This window comes from Gasterosteus aculeatus, chromosome 10 (assembly GCF_964276395.1).
Source record: "Gasterosteus aculeatus chromosome 10, fGasAcu3.hap1.1, whole genome shotgun sequence".
NCBI classification, from domain to species: Eukaryota; Metazoa; Chordata; class Actinopteri; order Perciformes; family Gasterosteidae; genus Gasterosteus; species Gasterosteus aculeatus.
In genome coordinates, this window is record NC_135697.1 from 2478786 (window position 1) to 2499224 (window position 20439).

Consider the following 20439-nt stretch of genomic DNA (forward strand, 5'->3'; position numbering starts at 1 on the left):
TAAGCCCCGCCTCAGTGTTTGCGCGTGCTTGGTAAGACACGCGGAGTGTCCCGCTTGGGCGGGCTACACACTGTTCACACAGTAAAGGCTGTCATAGGCTACTTTAGGGACTTAATTATTTATAAATCATACTCCAGCTCTTAACTAATACATGACCTCTGCAGTCTTGGCGTTTCAGTGCCTTGGGTGGCAGCTGATGTGTTGGCTTGTTTGAATGTGTTGCCCCAGATGATCTGCAGTGCAGCTTTGATGATTAGTCATCTTCAAAACCTGCTAAGTAGTTTTTCATTGCAAAACCAGGGTTTCAATTAAACTGAAACACAGGTAATGCACTACTTCTTCCATCTTAAAGCGCACAGATTGTAAAATGCTTTCCAATCAGTCAGCTACCAAGGAACAAACACACAACTTAACATCATATAATTGTTCATTCTCATCACTTCCACACAGTCTGGATTGCAATCCAGGAAATCAGACAAGATATTCTTTTTTTTTTCCATCATAAACTTTTTTTGGAACTTTATTCTCCTTAAAGGAAGAAACAGTGTTCGGATGAGCAAGATACGAAACTGCAAGAGTGTACTGTCTGCAAGTGTAGCATATAGGCGGGCCATTTGTACTATTATCAGGCGCATCAGCAATAACATTAACAGGAATATTGAGAACCGTGTTATTTTTCATTAAAACACATCAAAATATACGGAGGAGCATACATGAGGACGAGCCGGACATTCTGATTGGGTGGAGACAGCTTGTGCACAAAATCATGGCAGCAGTGCCCCAGGTCACCAAACTGGTAGTAAATGATGTGATCATGAAGTTTAAGTAATGATGCATTACCGTACATCATTTGTTTAAGTGTTAATAGATGATTGCTCACTGGGGTCTTCTTGTCGATCACAGCTAAACATCCAGCTTTGGTCAAACTGCAGGGAAACATTGTTCAGTCGTCGGCTACAGAGAGGGAACAAATATTTCCCCGTACTTTAATCAACTTCTTGGGCCTCAAATGCACCATTCTTTAGCTGCCTTTGGAGGGTTGGATTCAGCACCAAAGGTGACCTGGGACGCAGCCGAGGATTTGCCACTTGTTCCTTTAGTTTCCATCTGTGTCACACAGGACATACTTCCCTTTTACAAAGGGAAATATTTTCTATTTCATTTTCTATTTTATGTACAGTATATTCCAAAACCTGAATGCCTCAGACCGATAATAACATGGATAACATTTGCCATGGTTATATATGAAAAGTTCTTTAAAAAAGAGATTGATAACAGTACCTGTCAGACACCACAGTCCTGATTTCCCAAACAACGGAGTATTATAAGTTGGGTGGTCTTTACTACTGTTGGGAGTTTGAATAGTAAGACAAAAACACTTTGTGTGTACTCTTCTCTCTGTTGTCTTCACATTCATGCATCACTTAGCTTTCTCTGTTCACATGTTCCTCTGTTGGTAGAAAAATACATACATATTATATACGTTTTTTAAAATAAAAAAAAGAAAACGTACAATAATGGCAAACATAGACATGAAGTACAGGCTTTATCAAGTGCTTTCTTTATGACCCCCCAACCAACTCCCTTTTCTCCCTCTCATGGCTGTGCTGCAGATTCCTCGTGTTTTGGGCATTCTCCGACCGCTGCGTCTCTTTGGATGGACTTTGGGCTCCGACATGGAAGCGGCTCCTGTCTGAGGGGAGGAGGGCGTAAATGAGAACGTCAGGAACACTTTGAGACTCAGCCCCAGGTTTTAGCCCCCATCCAGTAACAGCGCCTCACCCTTTTCGTCTCCTCGCTCAGATGCAGCCTCTGGTGTCAGAGGCGTCCTTCAATATTCAAGACGCATCTACTAAGGTCCTTAGGAGTTTCATCTGGGATTCCATGTCTTCTTTCTCTCCCTTGTTATTCGCTTCAGCTAATAACTAATAATGGACAATACTCAGATTAATGTGATCTACATTTTTTCAAAAATAACCCCCTTCTCTGGACAATACATTTGCAGAGACTAGTGTGATTTCATGTATTTTACAGATATTGCAAATCTTCATCCTCAGATGGTAAAAACCAACCCTCTTTTATAAAGATACTGGACTGCTGTCTGTGGACTCATAGTTAAAAAGGTGAATTAGACATACATCCTTTTGATGACTCCAGGTCTGAATTGCATCAGCATCTCATTCATAATGATCTAAAAGCCCAAAGTGATCTCATATCAGGGTTCCGCTGAAGTCTATAACTGGAGGAATGTGTCTCCGGACTGAGGAATGAACTACTTGTCTCAGTTCTCCGGAGCAGCATGTCCACTGAGAGACACTTGGCACAAGTGGCCTCAGGGATCCAGAAGCACAATTTAAAATATCTGTGTTCTGACCAGAAATGTAGCGCTGTTCTCCGCATTAAAACCTCTTAAAATGGACAAAAAGAGAAGCGTTGAGTGAATGGATATCTAAACGTTCCACCCAATGAGCCATCGTTTCCTTCCCAGAGGACCATAATCGTGAATACAGTTAAATGACTTGTTTATATGGATCTTTTTACACTGCAGATACGGAAGACACGGCCTACGAGTTCATGTGCTCCACCTGTATTGCCGAGGTGGAGACGGTGAGGCAGAGGTCTTTGTGGACCACTGGCAGGTCGGCCACAGAGACCGGTTTGTACTGGATCTCGCTGGCCGACACCGTCTTGTACTGGTGCAGGTCGAATGGGCACTGCACCATAGCTTGCGAGGGTTGCTGGTTCTGCTGGTAGCTGCCGGGCGCTCCGGGGTTCTGGTTGGTCTGATTCTGGAGCTGGCCCGCTCTTCCCGCTCCTCTCCCTCGGCCGCGGCCTCGGCCCCTGCCCGCTGTCAGGCCCTGCGCCTGCCGGGCCGCTACTGTTGCTGCCACTGTCAGCGGGTCGGGGTTGTGCTTCCTCATGTGTTTCATTAGATACGTCTCCTGGGGCGGGGCAGAGAGAGGTTGAGGTTGAGCGAGTGTGCCGCTTCATTAATAAAACAAGTGGGTTTTAGGGAAGAAGGAAGAGCGTTTGTTTGATGATTTGTTTGAGTTCACTGGTGAAGGAACCTCGTTCCTAACAAAGTATTCCCAGGACTAAAATGACCGGCAGCTTCTTTAGAATCGCCTGTACGTTGCGTGATGAGTGCTTACCGAGGTATAGGATCGGTTACAGAGGCCACAGGAGAACAGCTTGGCGTGTTTGACGGTGTGCGTGGAGAGGTGCACCTCCAGGCTTGCAGCGTCCGTGTAACCACGGTTACAGTTGTGGCACTTAAACGGCTTGTCTTTGTTGTGTTGCCGACGGTGAGACTGTGGGGAGCAGAAGAAACGGATGTCAGCACAATCAAGATGCTCCAAATGCACAGCGCTTGGAGATCAGATGTTGAAAGTACCATGAAAAGGTATTTGATTCTTCAAATAATAATAATAAAACAATTGATGAGCCAACTGGAACATTTAACTTGACACTGGCAAAATGTTAAACTCCGTTAAGACTTTTTCTCGTCTAAGCTTTTGTTGTGCTTGTAAACGGTGAATCCTCAAAGACCACCAATGTTGCTCACGGAGTCCCACAAGGTTCTGTACTTGGACCGATTTTATTTACCCTCTATATGCTTCCTTTGGGCGATCTTATCAGGAAACACTGCATAAACTTCCATTGTTATGCAGACGATACTCAACTGTCGATCAAGCCAGAAGAGACAGACCAGCTAGTTAGACTTCAAGAATGTCTTGGAGACAACACAACTTGGATGACCGGCATTTTCCTGATGCTAAACTCAGAAAAAACGGAAGTTATCCTGATAGGCCCAGAGCGCCTTCGAAGCCAGCTGTCACATGATACAGTTTTTATGGATGGAATTGCTCTGGTACCCAGCAGCACCGTCAGGAATCTGGGAGTTCTCTTCGACCAGGATATGACCTTCAACTCGCATATAAAGAAGACTTCAAGGACTGCCTATTTTCATCTACGTAACATATCAAAAATCAGGAACTTCCTGTCTCAAAGTGATGCAGAAAAATTAGTTCATGCGTTTGTCACTTCCAGACTGGACTACTGTAATTCTTTGTTATCAGGCTGCTCTTGTAAATCTCTTAAGCCTCTCCAGTTGATTCAGAATGCTGCAGCACGTGTATTAACAAGAACTAAGAAAAGGGATCATATCACTCCTGCATTAACTTCTCTGCACTGGCTCCCTGTTAAATCAAGAATAGATTTTAAGGTACTTCTCCTCACCTACAAGGCACTTGCTGGTGAGGCACCGTTGTATCTTAAAGAGCTTGTAACACCTTATTGCCCTACAAGGCAGCTGGGCTCCATAGATGCTGGGTTACTTGTTGTTCCTATGGTTTTAAAAAGTAGGCTGGGGGCCAGAGCCTTCAGTTATCAAGCTCCTCTTTTGTGGAACCAGGTTACACTTTCAGTCCGGGGGGCAGATTCGGTCAGCTCTTTTAAAGTAAAACTTAAAACGTTCCTCTTTGATTCTGCCTATAGTTAGGGCTGGCTCAGGTTAGCCCGGACCAGCCCTTAGTTAAGCTGCTATAGGCTTAGACTGCCGGGGGACTTCTTAGGACACACCAAGCTCCTCTCTTACGCTCTCGTTCTACCATAATTCAAGTTTTATTACTGCACATGACTAATTCAGCTTCTTTCCGGGAGTTTCTTTGTGCTTTCTCCTCTATCAGGTCTCCGTAGATCGTGGTTCCTTCTGGACCCTGGTCCTGACACCTACCGTGGCCCTGCTGACGCCTGCTGCTGCCATCATCATCATCATCATTATATATATTAGATATTAATCATATTACTGTACTCGTAAACCAACCATACCCTCTCCTAAAGTCTCTGTGCTCTCCCTCCCCACAGGATTCTGTGGATGGTGGTTCTATCTGATGGTGGTTGCCTCTGCAGTGGTCCTGCTGTGCGCCTGGCTTACTACTCACAATTACTTGAATCATTTCTGTCATAGGAATTGCATGTATTATATACTGTTCATTCTGTACACATGGCATCCATTGTAGTCTGTCCATCCCGGGAGTGGGATCCCTCCTCTGACGTTCTCCCTTCTTCCCTTTTTTCCCTCTTGGAAGGGTTTTTTCATTTTTTGGGGAGTTTTTCCTGTGCCGATGGTGGGTTTCGGGACAGAGGATGTCGTATGTGTACAGACTGTAAAGCCCTTTGAGGCAAATTTGTAATTTGCGATTTTGGGCTATACAAAATAAAATGAATTCAATTGAGTTGTATCTTCATAAAAAGTTTATATTAGAGTGTTATTGTGGGAAATGTCATTGGATTGAACCTGTGAAATGTTTCACCTGCAGGTTGGACAACTGAGTGAAAGCTTTTTCACAGCCGGGATGGTTGCACTTGTACGGTCGGTCACCGGTGTGAATCCTGAAAAATCAAAGTAAGGCACATTATCAGTAAACAAAACAAAATAATGATACTTTGCATTATTGCAAGTATTTAGTGTTTCTCTTATTCAAAGCCACAGATTGGAGATACAACAGCATTATGTAATTTAAAATGAAGTGTACTCAATCCCCTACACAAATATTACTTTGGGCCAACAGTGGCGCATGGAGTAGAGAGGGGGCGCCGGGAATTACAATGTTGGGAGTTCAAACCCCGGCTGCTCAATGTGCCATGTTGACGTGTCCCTGAGCGAGACACCTGACCCCTAATTGCTCCCCGGGCAAAGAAATGTAAAAACCATGAGTTAAAAGCAATAGTAAGTTGCTTTGGATAAAGACATCAGCTAAATGACATGTCATTTAATACTTACCATCATTCATAAATACAAGTGAGGATATTAATGGTATTTTTAATGGTGTCAAGATGAGCTCTACCCTTGTTTTTCCCTTCTTTAACTTAAAGGCTTTTCCTTTGTATGGTGAGACAATACGCGGTGGAACATCTCTCTGGACCGCCATCAAAACACAATGCACTGCCCGATGTTAAAGGAATGGTACTCATGCATAGTCAGGGACGACCACAACGCCACAACTCTCTACACACCTGCTCCCATACACACACAAGAAGACAAACCCACCCGGCCCGCCCCAGTACCGTGTGTGCTGCTGTAGGTGACTGAGCTGCCTGAATGTTTTCTGGCAGTAGGAGCAGGCGTAGGGCTTGGCCCCGGTGTGGATGCGGATGTGCTGGGACAGGTAGCTGGAGTTGGCGAATGACTTGGAGCAGTGGGGGCACTTGTGGGGCTTGGCCTCCGTGTGGTTTCTAACACGGGGGAACCGGGGTTGGAGAGAGAGACAGACAGACAGACAGACAGAGAAACAGCGAGAGATTCTTTAAGTGACCAAACTTCACCATGAACTAAGGACCAAATCATGCGTTAACGTTAGCGGGATCAGCGATCGATAGCGTTGATCATAGATCAATAGGTTTGAGTGTGCTCTTGGTGCTGTGTCTGAGTTGTGACAACACAGAACAAAAACATACAGCAAGCACAGTCACGCTTTTCTCTCTCTCTCTCTCTGTTGGCCTGCTGTGAGTGGAGTGTGCGTCTGTCTATGACTTTCTGTATGTAACTCAGGCCGGTGGAGCGCAGCCTGCTGCTTAAAACGAACAGCCTGAAACCCAGTGAACGGCATGGAGGGAATTTAAAATGTGGAAATGGTGAATGACAAGGTCAAACTTCAAATTAAAACATTTATCGTGAGGGCATGAATGGGCACTTTCATCACTTACATGGTCACGCAGTCATTGGAGAAAGTGAAAACCACCCTAAATGTGGGAGTAGCAGCTTTATCCGGGCTGGACGCATGACGGTACGCGTGTGTGAAACATGTAGGCTCCATGAAACAATGGCACACGCTATCAGGGCGTGCATTGTTCTGAGGTTAGTATACAAAGTGTACGCACACTGATGATCAATGTTGTCTTTGTGGATGTAATCATTGATATTATATTATAAACCATATCTGCAATTTACTACTATCTATTTAACAATCTGCACTGCAGCTTTTGTTTTATTTTAAGCTTGTTTATTCTTTTAATCAGTCGGATCCAGAGAAAGATATAATATAATAATATAATGTGATATAATAACATGCATGCAGTACCAGGCCGAGCTTGTGACAGAATGAGAACGTTCACCCCAACAACCAGCTAAAGAAACCTGTTCCTCTAAGTGAACCAACACTGGATCCTGCCCCCACCCAAAGATCTTAGCGTATATGGGAAATAGGTTTTGCACCTTCATGTGTGCATCACTGCAAAATGAGTGAAACTGAAGTATCAACACCAAACCCCCCCACATCAGTCACTGCACACACACACTCTCTAACAACAGAAACGGCGTGGGCGCAGGAGCAGTACCGTGTGTGCTGCTGTAGGTGACTGAGCTGCCTGAATGTTTTCTGGCAGTAGGAGCAGGTGTAGGGCTTGGCCCCGCTGTGGATGCGGATGTGCTGGGACAGGTAGCTGGAGTTGGCGAACGACTTGGAGCAGTGGGGGCACTTGTGGGGCTTGGCCTCCGTGTGGGACTTGGCGTGGATCTGCATGTCCGACTTGCTGAAGAACGTCACCGCACACATCCGGCACCTTGGCAAGAGAGGGAAGAAAACCTTTATGGGGGATTTAACGAAGCTTAGAGTCTGCAGTAGCTGTTAGGGCAGATGTTCCATAGAACCCACAAACATCAATGCTGTTCCTTCTTCTAAATTAGTCTCCACTACCTGTAGGACTTGGGGCCGTCTTTGTTGGTATGGTCATCCTCATCATTTGACAGGTCGTACGGGTCAGCAGTGTGGTGCTAACAAATAGAACAACAGAAGATACGATGAACGGCAGAAGCACCATGATGTGTAGGAAACCAGGAACCTAAGACCTTATGCAAAGAATATGAGAGACGCTCACTTGTCCACCAGCGGCGAGGTGGGCCAATATTAATGCATCACTTCCTGGAGGAAGGACCCCACCCATTCCGGCCACTCTGGCCAACATCTGTTTGCTCTTCCTGCCCCGCTTCGATGGTGTCGGCATGACAACAGCAGGAGGGACAGCAATGTTGTCCTTCTTGTCTGGAAACAAGATAAAAAGAAAACAAAGGAAAGAAAAAGAAAGGATGGGAGATCCTGTCAGTGTCGTGTGAAGACAGCTTCTGTTCTGCACGTCACATGTTTCCATGTTTCAAAAATAGGAAAAGACGTGAATGCAAAAATAAATGGTGGGTCAAAAAAAATAATCTCTTTTTCAAATGAAATGGGAGTTGTGTGTGTGAACTTAAAGATGCATTTGGTAATGACTATTGGTCAGATTAGCTCAAACTGAATATCCTAACATAACTACAGAGACGGATGATCTGTGAAAATCCTATCAGGATCCTCGTCCTTGTTTAAGTTCACCTAACTGCACTAGCAGTACTTCACATTGCTCGGGGGAAAACCACCATCAGAGCCGAGGCGTCTCAGCGACTGCTGCTGAAGCTCTTGAGCCAGGCAGCACAACTATCAATAAAGGTTTTGTTATTGCATTTCCCACTACTCTCCCCGTTCTCCCAAATGTAATTCAGTGCACCGTTTAGCTGTGAAATGAGTCAAGCCCATCTAAGCTCCGCCCACCAGGCCTCAAACAAATGCATTGTTAAACAAATTACGAGCATAAACTTTGACAATGCTCAATCCTTTATTGCGGTGCGATCTCACACGCTGGCCCGGGTTACCTGTATTTGAGGGGTGCACTGCAGATACTATCATGGTGGTGGCAGTGGGGTGTCCAGCTACAAACGACTGCGTGGAGGCGGTGGGGACCAGAGTGCCTTGAGGGGTGGTAATCACTAACCCCGCTAAGAGGGAGACACAAACTGTCATGTGGCTGTTGGTCGGAACAAACATGCGACATTAGGCTACTTTATCGGGTTCCTGACTCGGATGCCTTGGCCTTAAAGTGACGCAGGGGAACGAATATAAGATGATACATGTGAGGGTGGCGAGTCATGACAAGGAGGAAAGAGGGCGCAGTAGCTCACTCACCTGCCGTCATGATACCGGTGGAGGGAACAGGCACAACGGTGATGTTCTGCGTGGTGTGCAGGTGGCTCCCCAGCGCACTCATGGCAACTCCTCCTCCCGCTGAGCTAACCCCACCTCCTTCCTGCTTGGGGACCAGACGCACGGCGGGCCCCGTGTCCACCGAGCCGGGGATGGCGAGCACAGCCGTAGGGTAGTGCGGGGAGGAGGTGGAAGACGCGGAGGCGTGAGGGAAGGAGGCCTTCTCCTGACCCAGCTGCTCCTTGGCCTTGTTCAGGAACATGGCGTTCTCGAGCTGGTCGGCGATGAGCAGAGGGGGCGGGTTGGTGTGAAGAAGAGGAAGGGCCGAGGCAGTAAAGAGGAAAAGGACCACGGGGTAAAACGTTGGGAGGAGCAGGATCAGAGGAAGTGAAAACCAGGAAGGAGGCCACGAAAGAGGAGGTGGACAGGTGAGGAATGAGGGGAAAAGGGAGGGCGTGGTTTGGTGACGGATCAGCATGTGATGAAGACAAAAGGCCAGGCGGATTTATGAAGATAAAAGGAACATGGAAAAGGAAGAAGATGAAAGAGAATAAAGGAGAGGGACCCACAAATGACGAAGGGGAAGAAAGAGGAGTCAAAAACAGGAGCAGAAGGTGAGGAAGATGGGTGAGCCAATGAAGGCGTGTGTGATGATAAAACAAAGGCCAAAACAAAAGAAAGGGAGGGGAGTAATGATGGAGGTATCGGAAGTGATCGGCGGGATGCGAGAGTGAAGAACGGAAGGAGACAAGGGCAGAGGGAGAGAAGGGAGGCGGCGTGAGATGCAGAGAGATCGTGAAAGAGGGATTGAAGAGAAGAGAGAGGAGAGGAACAGGAGTCATCACATGATCGAGGAAAAGGTCGCCATGACAACAACTCACATTCAAATAACTTTCATGTGAGATTAAACCAACTTCATCGACAAAGCATTGACTGGTGTCGTGTCAGGTTTCAAAGGATTCCCACAAGCAGTCAAGAATATTCCAACAATAAGGTTGTCTCTACCTGTCCTTGTACAGTGGGGACGGGAGACCAAAAGTATGATGAGTTGAAATGGGAATCGTCCATTATTTCTGGAATTAAAAAGCAACACACTTAGAAAACACCTGCCCTCCTCCTCTTCCTCCTCCTCGCTATTCTTGTTTATATGTTTAACCGGCATGTGAAACAACACCATGCATGGCTGCATTTCCATTATCTTAGTTTGTTTCCTTCCCATGTGTCCTCTCCTCCACCCGATGACCCGCTGTGTGTGGAGTACTGCTATTATTACCTTCTACCTGTGGCAGGTTATCATGTGTAAGACGTCCAGGAAGATGTGTGAGGTGTTGCACATCTGCCTGGTTGAAGGGGAAATGTTTAACTCTGTTGGGTTGTTTTTTAAAATATATATATATTTCAGATTAACAGAAGAGGGTGTGGAAGGAATCAGGCATAGATGTTCAATGTTCAATCCCGGGGGGGGGGGGTGGATGTATATATATATACATCTACAAGAGGACGGAAAGTGTAAGAGTTGAGAAAACACAAATGATAATGACTCTTTTTGTGTCACAGCCGATGCACTTACTGTTTGCATTGCTATTAACAACATTCTACATTGGAGCGGTGGCTTTATCAGTGTTAATGAGTTCTGAAGTGCAACCTAATGCTGTGTCAAAGTATTCTAACCATTTATTGCCCGGAGCCGACTAGTACAGCACATGTGTTGAAAAAGAACATCCTTTTTAAGAGTGCATGACATGGCGTGTTGACGACAACACTGACTGGTTTTAGGACTACTGTCTATCTTTTCATCATCTAACCTCCAATCTTCTGCTTCCCGATCATCTCCCACTGACACATAGGCAACATGTTTTCTGTAGCACAAAGAAGGAAGTTTCATAGTTTCATTGCTCGATTTTTTTTGCTATGAAATTGCACTTTATTTCCACACGTTGCTACTGCTACAGACCGACGGCAAGAGAAGTTGAGAGGTTTGGTTCTTGGTATGCATGTGGAGGCTGTGGATGCCATGCATAGCCATGTTCCCACATGCAAAGAAAAGCCGGCATGTAATTGCATGTTAGTCAAGCTGACATGGCGTGTAATATAAACAGTTAAGCCCTTCAGCTCACTCTCGGTTCATGTAATAACAACTTTGAAATAAATAAATAAACAAACAGATACTGCATGCAAAAAAAAAATTGACCCTCTGCAGTTGCACAACCTAAAACTTTGACGTGTTACATAAATCAGGGGCCAGCTGGAACATCTCCAACGGGGCCGCGGCTCTCCGCGGGTCGCCCGGCCCGTGCCTCGGTGCTCCGGGACCCGGTTTGACGAGCGGCACGAGCTGGCTCCAAATAAACACGAAGCACCGCTAGCTCCCGTTAGCGGGGAAGCCGTTACGGGTGTGTTATAAGTGGTTGCGATGAGACAACCCGCTCGGCGTGTAGCGTGTACCGTTACGTGTCCCCGTTACACCGCAGCCGACCAGCTGCCATGAGGGGAAAAAACAACCGACACGGCTCGCGCTAGCTGGTTACCGCGGCTAGGAGAGAGGAGCTAAGCTAGCTAACTTGCCTCCGTTCATTTCTCCTTTTGTTCGCGGGCTCGCTCTAACGTTAGCTAGAAGGAGGCCCGCCTGTTCAAACGCTCAACCTGCCCGCCGCGTCGTGAGCACGAACCGCGTCGCCCCCACGCCTCCATCGCTCACTCCCTGCTCATCTCTCCGAGAGAAAATAAAAAAAGAGAAAAAAAAGTGTCGAATAAAAAAAAAAAAAAAAACAAGACAGGGAGAAAAAAAAAAACGTCGACGCCGTCGCCTGTGAAGGAGACGCAGCTTCATGCAGACTTCCGGCGGTCGGGACGACGGCGCTCTCAGACACACTGAAAATAACAATTAATTAACAACGCATTAATAACTCCTGTGTTCATTACCGGTGAAATCGACTCCCCGTCGACCCCCCCGGAGCCTCTTTGGGTCGGGACAGTTGGGAAACTTAGTCCAAATCCGCCCCTCAAACCACTCACAAATGCCTTTTTTTCCTTCGTTTTTTTTTCCTTTTTTTGCTTCGAGCTCTGCTCGGCGGAGTGAAGTCAGAGGTGAACAGTCACGTTTCCGCTCGGATCTTTAAAAATAAAAGCCCGATACACGTTCCATTGCATTTGAATGAAAAAGTACCAATCTGACAACTTCTTGGAGTGAGATTTTGTCAGGGGTGACCAGTATTAAAAAGGTACATTTTCATTTGAATGTATAGTGATGTATACATTTAACTTAATGAGGATTACCACGCTGATTATCGGCCTCTTGAAGTTTAAGTAACAAGTAGACAAACGTGTGTGTGGAATGTGTTACTATCCAGTAAAATATGAACTGTTTTATTGTTATGTATCCAACCTCCTCTTATGAAACGTTCCAAAAATTAAAAATGAGTTCCATTCAATATGAATACATATATATATATAGAGAGAGAGTAAAAATCATGCGTTCCAAAAGTTAAAGTTCAAAAGTATTGGCAAAAAAATAATAAAAGCACTTATTACATTACATGTCATTTAGCTGAAGCTTTTATCCAAAGCAACTTACATTGCATTTTTAACCCATGGCTTTTTACATTTTGCCCGGGAAGCAATTTGGGGGTAGATGTCTTGCTCAAGGACACTTTGACAAGGGACATGGAGCAGCCGGGGCTCGGACTGCCGACCTTGCGGTTCCCAGTGCTCCCTCTCTACTCCATGCGCCACCGTCGAAAAGTAAAAGTACTTATTATATATACACACACAAACTTTAAGTAAATCCGAAGTGATCATATAAACAGACTTGAGAAACAGTAGCATGTATCTTAATGCTTGTTTGTCTACACATTTATTTAGATAAAACTGAAGCCCTACATCTCCTGCTGCACAAATGATGTCATATTATGATGATCTATAACATTTTAAGATTTCCATTTGATTTGAGTCCTGGAGTCGTTCTCTTGTGGTCTCCCTCCACCCAAACTAATCTAACTTATATTCCATTTGTATCCCAGCTGATAATAGTCCATTCAGGCAGTAGGCCATCACGTGTGTGTCATTGAGAAATTATTAAGACCATCAATGTCATATTACGTTTTGGATGGTTAATTCCAAACAGTTGTCAAAACACCTGTTCTTGGATCCTTCAGATGTAATAACTTATTTTGATTATGTTTACCTTGTCATCAGATGAAGTAGTTTCTGCCAGAGAAATAGGAAATTCTAATGAGAACCATGGCCGTGTTTAATAGGTCTGTGGTTTTGACTCAGTGGACACAATTAAATGGATTGCAGGAACAGGTACAACTACACCAGAGTTACTCTTTAGTGCGGCAAGCAACTGAAACTATGCTGACATCAGATGTGCAGTCAGAAATAACTGAATCATAACCACTGATCAGAAACAGCAGTTGAATGTACAATGTAATAAGCGGTTTCCCTTTTTCAATTGAATTCCAACTTTATTGGGTACAGTTTGAATCTTCCTAGAAAAATGTCGCAGTGCACATCCAGTAAATAAAAAAGGTACAAAGTGGCATCTTCCTGATCTCCAACAGTGAGTTGAAATAGCACAGAAAAACGATTAGAGCTTAAATACATTTACACTGAAACACCACACATGGAAAGAGTCAGCAAAGTGGATAGTGGTGAGCAAAGAGTGCTACTGTATTATATATCAAATATATAGTATGAACTATGTACATAAACATCTGTATCCGTATGTATAGTGCACATCATAACACATTATCATTATAGGGGAACAACGGCCACGTTTCCCTTTTCCTCAGCTCACCACAGATCTCAGCACAAAGCGTCCTGACTGCAGATACGCAAGACTAAATTACAGTTAAAGTTCAGGGTGTGGATGCACAATAACAATGTTGGCCCTCAAACACCTTCAAATGTATCTTCAGGAAGCCATTTTCATGTATTCGGGCGTACTGTAATTAGAGAGTCCACGTCACAGGCAGATGAATAGTGAGGCGTGAAGGCTGGGGAACATGGAGCACAAACACCGCTAGAGGCTACATGTAGTGCTGTCAGAGAGCTCAGTCCAAGGAAATCACACATTTCAGTGTGTTTCCAACTCCAAAAAACAAAACATGCATTCATTCAACATTCTTAAAGTAACTTCTGGGGCTTTAAAACGCATGCATACCAACAGTGATGTGCAGGAGGTGACAGGGTGAGAGGGTCAAGGTTCATCACTTCCTAGGAGCTACACGGGAGCACAGAGAGGCCAGTGAGGAAACAACAACCCTGGTGATCCAGTTCTGTCCGATCCAACTGGTTGTTCAGGACCTCAGGAGGTTGAATCAAGTGCATCTATCTCTGGTCCTCACATGGTTTCCTCACACAGGAGAGGACTTTAGTTGTTCTTTTTCTCCACCAGCTGAAGATAAAATCTTTGTGTTAGGGGATTTTTGTTGTTGTATTACTGCTTATATTGTCCACGTGTAGTCGTCACTAACAACATTCATGTTATCTTCTAGAGTTTTCCTTTCCAACACATTTAATGTACGTTGCTTTTTGATATTTTTAGAACATGGGGTAGACAATGGGGTAGAACATGGGGTAGAAGATGGGGTAGAACATGGGGTAGAAGATGGGGTAGACGATGGGGTAGAACATGGGATAGAAGATGGGGTAGAACATGGGGTAGAACATGGGGTAGAAGATGGGGTAGACAATGGGGTAGAACATGGGGTAGAAGATGGGGTAGACCATGGGGTAGAACATGGGGTAGAACATGGGGTAGAAGATGGGGTAGAACATGGGGTAGAAGATGGGGTAGAACATGGGGTAGACGATGGGGTAGAACATGGGGTAGAGATCCGTAGGAACACAGAAAAATTATCCTGATACCAAAACATGTAAAGTCACCTGCCAATACAGATAAAACATTTAGGGATGGTGGTTCATTTTTGTCAGGTCACCACCCTCAGGAGGCGTCGGTGTGTTGGCACCAACCAGCACTCGAGGGGGCCGGACGTCAGCACGGAGGTGAGAGCAGGGCCCAGCTGCGTCTCATCCACAATCACCCACCTGTTGCTGCCTTCCAATCAGGGGAGGTATTTAGGAGCGGCCCCGAAGCCTCTTCCCCGCCGGATTGTTAGTCTTGTTTGTGAGTCAGACCGACAACTCAGGTCAAAGAACAGCAAGAAGTCAGAGGCCGCTGTTCTAAAACTAACCAGTGTCCTGTCTTCCTCTTTTCACCCAGGCACCTGAACGGGCCGCATGGCCCACGCACCTCCCCGGGAATCCCGCTCACTGTTTTTCCCCCACCTCTGGAATCCGGGACCGCCGTCACCACCCCGTCACCTCCTAGTCCGGTGCCTCCTTTTCACGAATAAAATACATGGTGACTAACAAATCTGCGTTTGGGTCTTTTCCAGTGGAGGCAATACGTGACAGAACAATCCGGCCAAAGACATGGACCCAGCAGATCTACAATCTGTCCGCGGGGCCGTCACCAATCAAGGAGCCCTGCTAGATCAACACAGCCTAGCACTTCAGGAGATCATGAAGGGACTACAGGAGCTCTCAACCAGTGTCGCCGGGATACAACACCGACTCAGCGCCCCGGTTGGTCCTCCGGCTCCGGCTCCAGATCCTGCTCAAACACCGCCAGTGCCAGTCCCTCCCTACCATCGGGAGCCACAGGTTCCTACCCCGGAGAGGTACGATGGCGACCTCGGCAGCTGTCGAGCCTTCCTACTACAATGTGGGTTGGTCTTCGACCAACAACCAACTTCATTCGCCACGGACGGGTCAAAGATTGCTTTTGTGATTGGACTGCTACGTGGAAAAGCCTTAGAGTGGGCCTCAGCGGTATGGGAGACACAGAGTAATGTGGCAAGTACCTACCCAATGTTCACCTCAGAGATGCGTAAATTATTTGACCACCCAGTGCGTGGTAGAGACGCATCCAAGAGACTACACGCGCTGCGGCAAGGTACCCGAGGCGTCGCAGACTACGCCATTGAGTTCCGGACGCTAGCCGTTGAAAGCGGATGGAACGATGAGGCCTTAGAATCTGTTTTTTATAACGGATTAAGTAGCCAGATCAAGGACGAATTGGTTTCATACCCTGAACCAGAGACTTTAGAGGATCTGGTTCAATTGGCGATTCGGGTAGATAACCGATGCCGGGAGCGACAGAGAGAAAGGAGGCGCAGCGAGTCACCCCTCCCCCGAAGGGTAGCAACCTCATATTCTGTTGGAGGGGGACCTCCCAGGTACAACGCCAGATCACCAGCGGGGACCAACAATGAAGAGAGGCCCGAGCATGAGCCCATGCAACTAGGCCGATATCACCTTGACGAAGAGGAGCGGCGGCGCCGGTTTGACAACAACAGCTGTCTTTTCTGCGGGCTACAAGGACACTACCGTTCCTCCTGTCCTCGGCGCTCATCAAACAGGAGGGCTCGCTAGATGTGGAGAGAATACTAGCGAGCCAAGTACCCATATCTCCCAACCCCCGGCCCAGAGCACCACTGCACGCCACGCTCTCAACAAAAGGTCAGTCTTTTCGATTTCAAGTTTTAATCGATTCTGGGGCAGACGACAGTTTTATTGATGCTGATGTGGTGAGACAACTGGGCCTCAACACCACTCCTCTGGAGGGGGCTGTTGAGGCTGCTACTCTTGACGGCAGGCTGCTGGCCAGGATCACCAGCCGAACCGAGCCCGTTAAGCTATTTATTTCAGGTAACCACCAGGAAGAGATCAGCCTGTTAATTATTTCCTCCCCTAAGATTCCGATCGTTCTAGGACTTACGTGGTTGGTTAAACACAATCCGGTAATCGACTGGCCAGAGGCTAGGATAACCAACTGGAGTAAGTTTTGTCATGCTCATTGCCTGCGGTCTGCAAGTCCGAGACTAGAGAACAGCCAGGGATCCACCCAATGCGCGGCTGACCTATCCCTCGTCCCCACTGACTACCATGACCTGGGGGAGGTTTTCAGTAAGAATCGGGCCTCATCACTTCCACCTCACCGCCCGTACGACTGCGCGATTGAATTAAAGTCTGGTTCCACGTTCCCCAGTAGTCGTCTGTACAGCATCTCTAAACCGGAACGGGTAGCCATGGAGAAATACATTAAGGAGTCGCTCGCCGCCGAGCTCATCCGCCCCTCTTCGTCTCCATTGGGAGCAGGTTTTTTTTTTGTCACCAAGAAGGACGGTTCCCTCCGGCCATGTATTGACTATCGCGGTTTAAACGAGATAACCATCAAGAATAAGTATCCGTTACCACTCATGAACGAGGCCTTTGATGCACTTCAAGGGTCCACAATCTTCACTAAGTTAGACTTGCGTAATGCATACCACTTGGTGAGAATTCGTAAGGGAGACGAGTGGTTGACAGGATTTAACACACCGTTGGGGCATTTTGAATATCAAGTCATGCCGTTTGGATTGACTAATGCCCCAGCGGTATTTCAGGGGCTGGTTAACGACGTGCTCAGAGACATGTTGGGACGTTTCGTATTTGTGTATCTTGATGACATCCTCATATTTTCTAGAGACCCCACCGAACACATTCAACATGTCCGCCTGGTGCTACAACGTCTCCTGGAGAACAAATTATATGCCAAAGCGGAGAAATGTGAATTTCATGCCGACACTGTTTCATTCCTGGGCTACGTCATTTCTGAGGGACAGGTGAGGATGGATCCAGCTAAGGTGGAGGCAGTACTTGGATGGCCTAGGCCCGACACGAGAAAGCAACTTCAGAGGTTCTTAGGGTTTGCTAACTTTTACCGACGTTTTATTCGGGATTACAGTAGTGTCGCCGCTCCCCTTACTGCACTTACCTCCTGTAGCAAACCCTACGTGTGGACCCCAGAAGCAGAGGGGGCGTTTGGGGAACTCAAGAGGCGGTTCACGTCTGCTCCCATCCTTGCCCAACCGGATCCGTGCCGGCAGTTTGTTGTCGAGGTGGATGCCTCTGACGTGGGGCTGGGAGCGGTGTTATCCCAACGCACCGCGACGGACGGTAAGCTCCACCCCTGTGCTTACTTGTCGCGTCGGTTGTCCCCGGCCGAGCGCAATTACGATGTGGGCAACCGTGAGCTACTGGCCGTCAAGATCGCCCTAGAGGAATGGCGTCATTGGTTGGAGGGTGCGGAACTACCGTTTGTGGTTTGGACAGACCACAAGAACCTCGAGTACATCCGGTCAGCGAAACGCCTCAACTCACGTCAAGCCAGGTGGGCCCTGTTTTTTGGACGTTTTTCCTTCTCCCTGACTTACAGACCTGGATCACGTAACACCAAACCAGACGCCCTATCTAGAGTGTTTTCCAGAGAGGAGGAGGGGCGAGAGCCGGACACCATCGTCCCCAAACACTGCTTGGTCGGGGCAGCCCTGTGGAGAATAGAAGACGAGGTAACCTCTGCCCTCAGAGTCAACCCGGGGCCAGGTAATGGGCCTCCGGGCCGGCTATTTGTGCCAGATAATGTGAGAACTAATGTCCTGCAGTGGGCTCATGGCTCAAGGCTGACGTGCCATCCCGGAGTGGCTCGGACCATGGCATTTCTAAGGAGACGGTTCTGGTGGCCAACCATGGCTGACGACACAAAGGGATACGTCGCAGCTTGCCAAGTGTGCGCACAAAATAAGGTATCTAATAGACCTAGCGTCGGATTTTTACGCCCCCTGCCCATACCACGACGCCCATGGTCTCATTTGGCACTGGACTTCGTGACCGGACTACCCCCGTCAGAAGGTAACACAGTCGTACTCACCGTGGTTGATCGTTTCAGCAAGTATGCCCATTTCGTTCCACTCCCCAAGCTCCCGTCAGCAAAGGAGACGGCCTCTATCCTTGTCAAGGAGGTGTTTCGCATACATGGGTTGCCTTGTGACCTGGTCTCGGACCGGGGGCCCCAATTTTCCTCGGCTGTCTGGAGAGCCTTCTGTAGGGCCATTGGGGCCACAGTCAGTCTGTGCTCGGGATACCATCCACAGACCAATGGTCAGGCAGAGAGAGCTAACCAGAAACTGGAGATATCTCTTCGATGTCTAGTGTCTGCTAATCCCGGGTCCTGGGCCTCCCAAATCTACTGGGCAGAATATGCGCACAACACCTTGCCCTCTTCCGCAACAGGTATGTCCCCTTTTCAATGTTTGTACGGCTACCAACCTCCCCTTTTCCCATCCCAGGAGAGAGACATCGCCGTGCCCTCCGTACACAGTCACATCCGTCGCTGTCACCGAACCTGGCATCGAGTCCGCGCGGCCTTGCTCCGCTCCTCTGAACATTACCAACGGCATGCCAACCGCCACCGGACGGCCGCCCCGACCTACAAAGTAGGTGACAAGGTCTGGCTGTCCACTAAAGACCTTCCACTGAGGACGGAGTCTAGAAAACTGTCTCAGAGATTCATTGGCCCGTTCGTAATTGAAGGGGTCATCAACCCGGTTGCGGTCCGATTGAAGTTACCTAGGTCCCTTCGTGTTCACCCCACTTTCCACGTGTCCCGTCTTAAACCGGTCCTCCTCAGCCCCCTCCTGCCCCCTCCCCCGCGACCCCCCCCACCACGGATCATTGACGGTGCTCCGGCTTACACAGTGCGTAGGATTCTGGACTCCAGACGCCGGGGCCGGGGAACCCAATACCTAGTGGATTGGGAGGGTTTTGGTCCAGAGGAGCGGTGCTGGATTCCCCGCCGCCAGATCCTGGACGCCGTCATGGTGAGGGACTACCATCGCCGTCGGCCAGACAGGCCTGGTGGGGTGTCTGGAGACACCCGTCGGAGAGGGGGTACTGTCAGGTCACCACCCTCAGGAGGCGTCGGTGTGTTGGCACCAACCAGCACTCGAGGGGGCCGGACGTCAGCACGGAGGTGAGAGCAGGGCCCAGCTGCGTCTCATCCACAATCACCCACCTGTTGCTGCCTTCCAATCAGGGGAGGTATTTAGGAGCGGCCCCGAAGCCTCTTCCCCGCCGGATTGTTAGTCTTGTTTGTGAGTCAGACCGACAACTCAGGTCGAAGAACAGCAAGAAGTCAGAGGCCGCTGTTCTAAAACTAACCAGTGTCCTGTCTTCCTCTTTTCACCCAGGCACCTGAACGGGCCGCATGGCCCACGCACCTCCCCGGGAATCCCGCTCACTGTTTTTCCCCCACCTCTGGAATCCGGGACCGCCGTCACCACCCCGTCACCTCCTAGTCCGGTGCCTCCTTTTCACGAATAAAATACATGGTGACTAACAAATCTGCGTTTGGGTCTTTTCCAGTGGAGGCAATACGTGACACATTTTTATGATTTCTTCCTCTCAGGGCTTCCACAAACAGCTCCCAGACCGCCACTAGCAAACTAATACTTAATACATAATATACAATATATTTTCACTTTCTTTCATAGATTGTTTGGTATCATAACAAATAAGTACAGTTCCAGATGAATCCTACCAA

General features: G+C 47.7%; 1 protein-coding gene and 2 long non-coding RNA genes across 31 annotated transcripts; 1 reads left to right on the forward strand and 2 right to left on the reverse strand.

Annotated features, from left to right (window-relative positions):
- Nucleotides 1-955: 955 nt before the first annotated feature.
- znf384a (zinc finger protein 384 a) lies at nt 956-12098 on the reverse strand. 29 transcript variants are annotated; one of them, XR_013450797.1, is made up of 13 exons: nt 11934-12082; nt 10817-10870; nt 10017-10084; nt 8994-9285; nt 8684-8806; nt 7879-8042; nt 7698-7774; nt 7339-7563; nt 6070-6237; nt 5316-5394; nt 3153-3311; nt 1783-2942; nt 1162-1693 (listed from the first exon to the last, which is right to left on the reverse strand). XR_013450797.1 is itself a non-coding variant. In XM_078080719.1 (12 exons), the coding sequence occupies exons 2-12, from the start codon at nt 10863-10865 to the stop codon at nt 2565-2567; spliced, it is 1782 nt and encodes a 593-aa protein (XP_077936845.1). In that variant the 5' UTR covers nt 10866-10870; nt 11934-12082; the 3' UTR covers nt 956-2564. The 29 variants fall into 29 exon arrangements, 12 of the variants coding, with proteins under 12 accessions (XP_077936845.1, XP_040045375.2, XP_040045377.2 ...); XR_013450796.1 differs by lacking the exon at nt 11934-12082 and adding an exon at nt 11577-11847; XM_078080719.1 differs by having other exon boundaries at nt 956-2942.
- Nucleotides 12099-13456: 1358 nt separating this feature from the next.
- Nucleotides 13457-15139, reverse strand: LOC144383428 (uncharacterized). Its single transcript, XR_013450813.1, has one exon. It is a non-coding gene; the product is annotated as an uncharacterized LOC144383428 (long non-coding RNA).
- An 893-nt stretch (nt 15140-16032) lies between these two features.
- On the forward strand, nt 16033-20239 carry LOC144383429 (uncharacterized). The gene is made up of 2 exons (XR_013450814.1): nt 16033-16538; nt 20087-20239. It is a non-coding gene; the product is annotated as an uncharacterized LOC144383429 (long non-coding RNA).
- The last annotated feature ends 200 nt before the right edge of the window (nt 20240-20439 follow it).

Excerpts from the sequence above, each read along its gene's own strand:
- znf384a (XM_040189441.2), bottom strand. Across the intron at positions 8,043-8,683 it reads AGTGCACCCCTCAAATACAG|ACAAGAAGGACAACATTGCT; the intron begins GTAACCCGGGCC and ends TCTTGTTTCCAG. Across the intron at positions 7,564-7,697 it reads GACGGCCCCAAGTCCTACAG|GTGCCGGATGTGTGCGGTGA; the intron begins GTAGTGGAGACT and ends TCTCTTGCCAAG.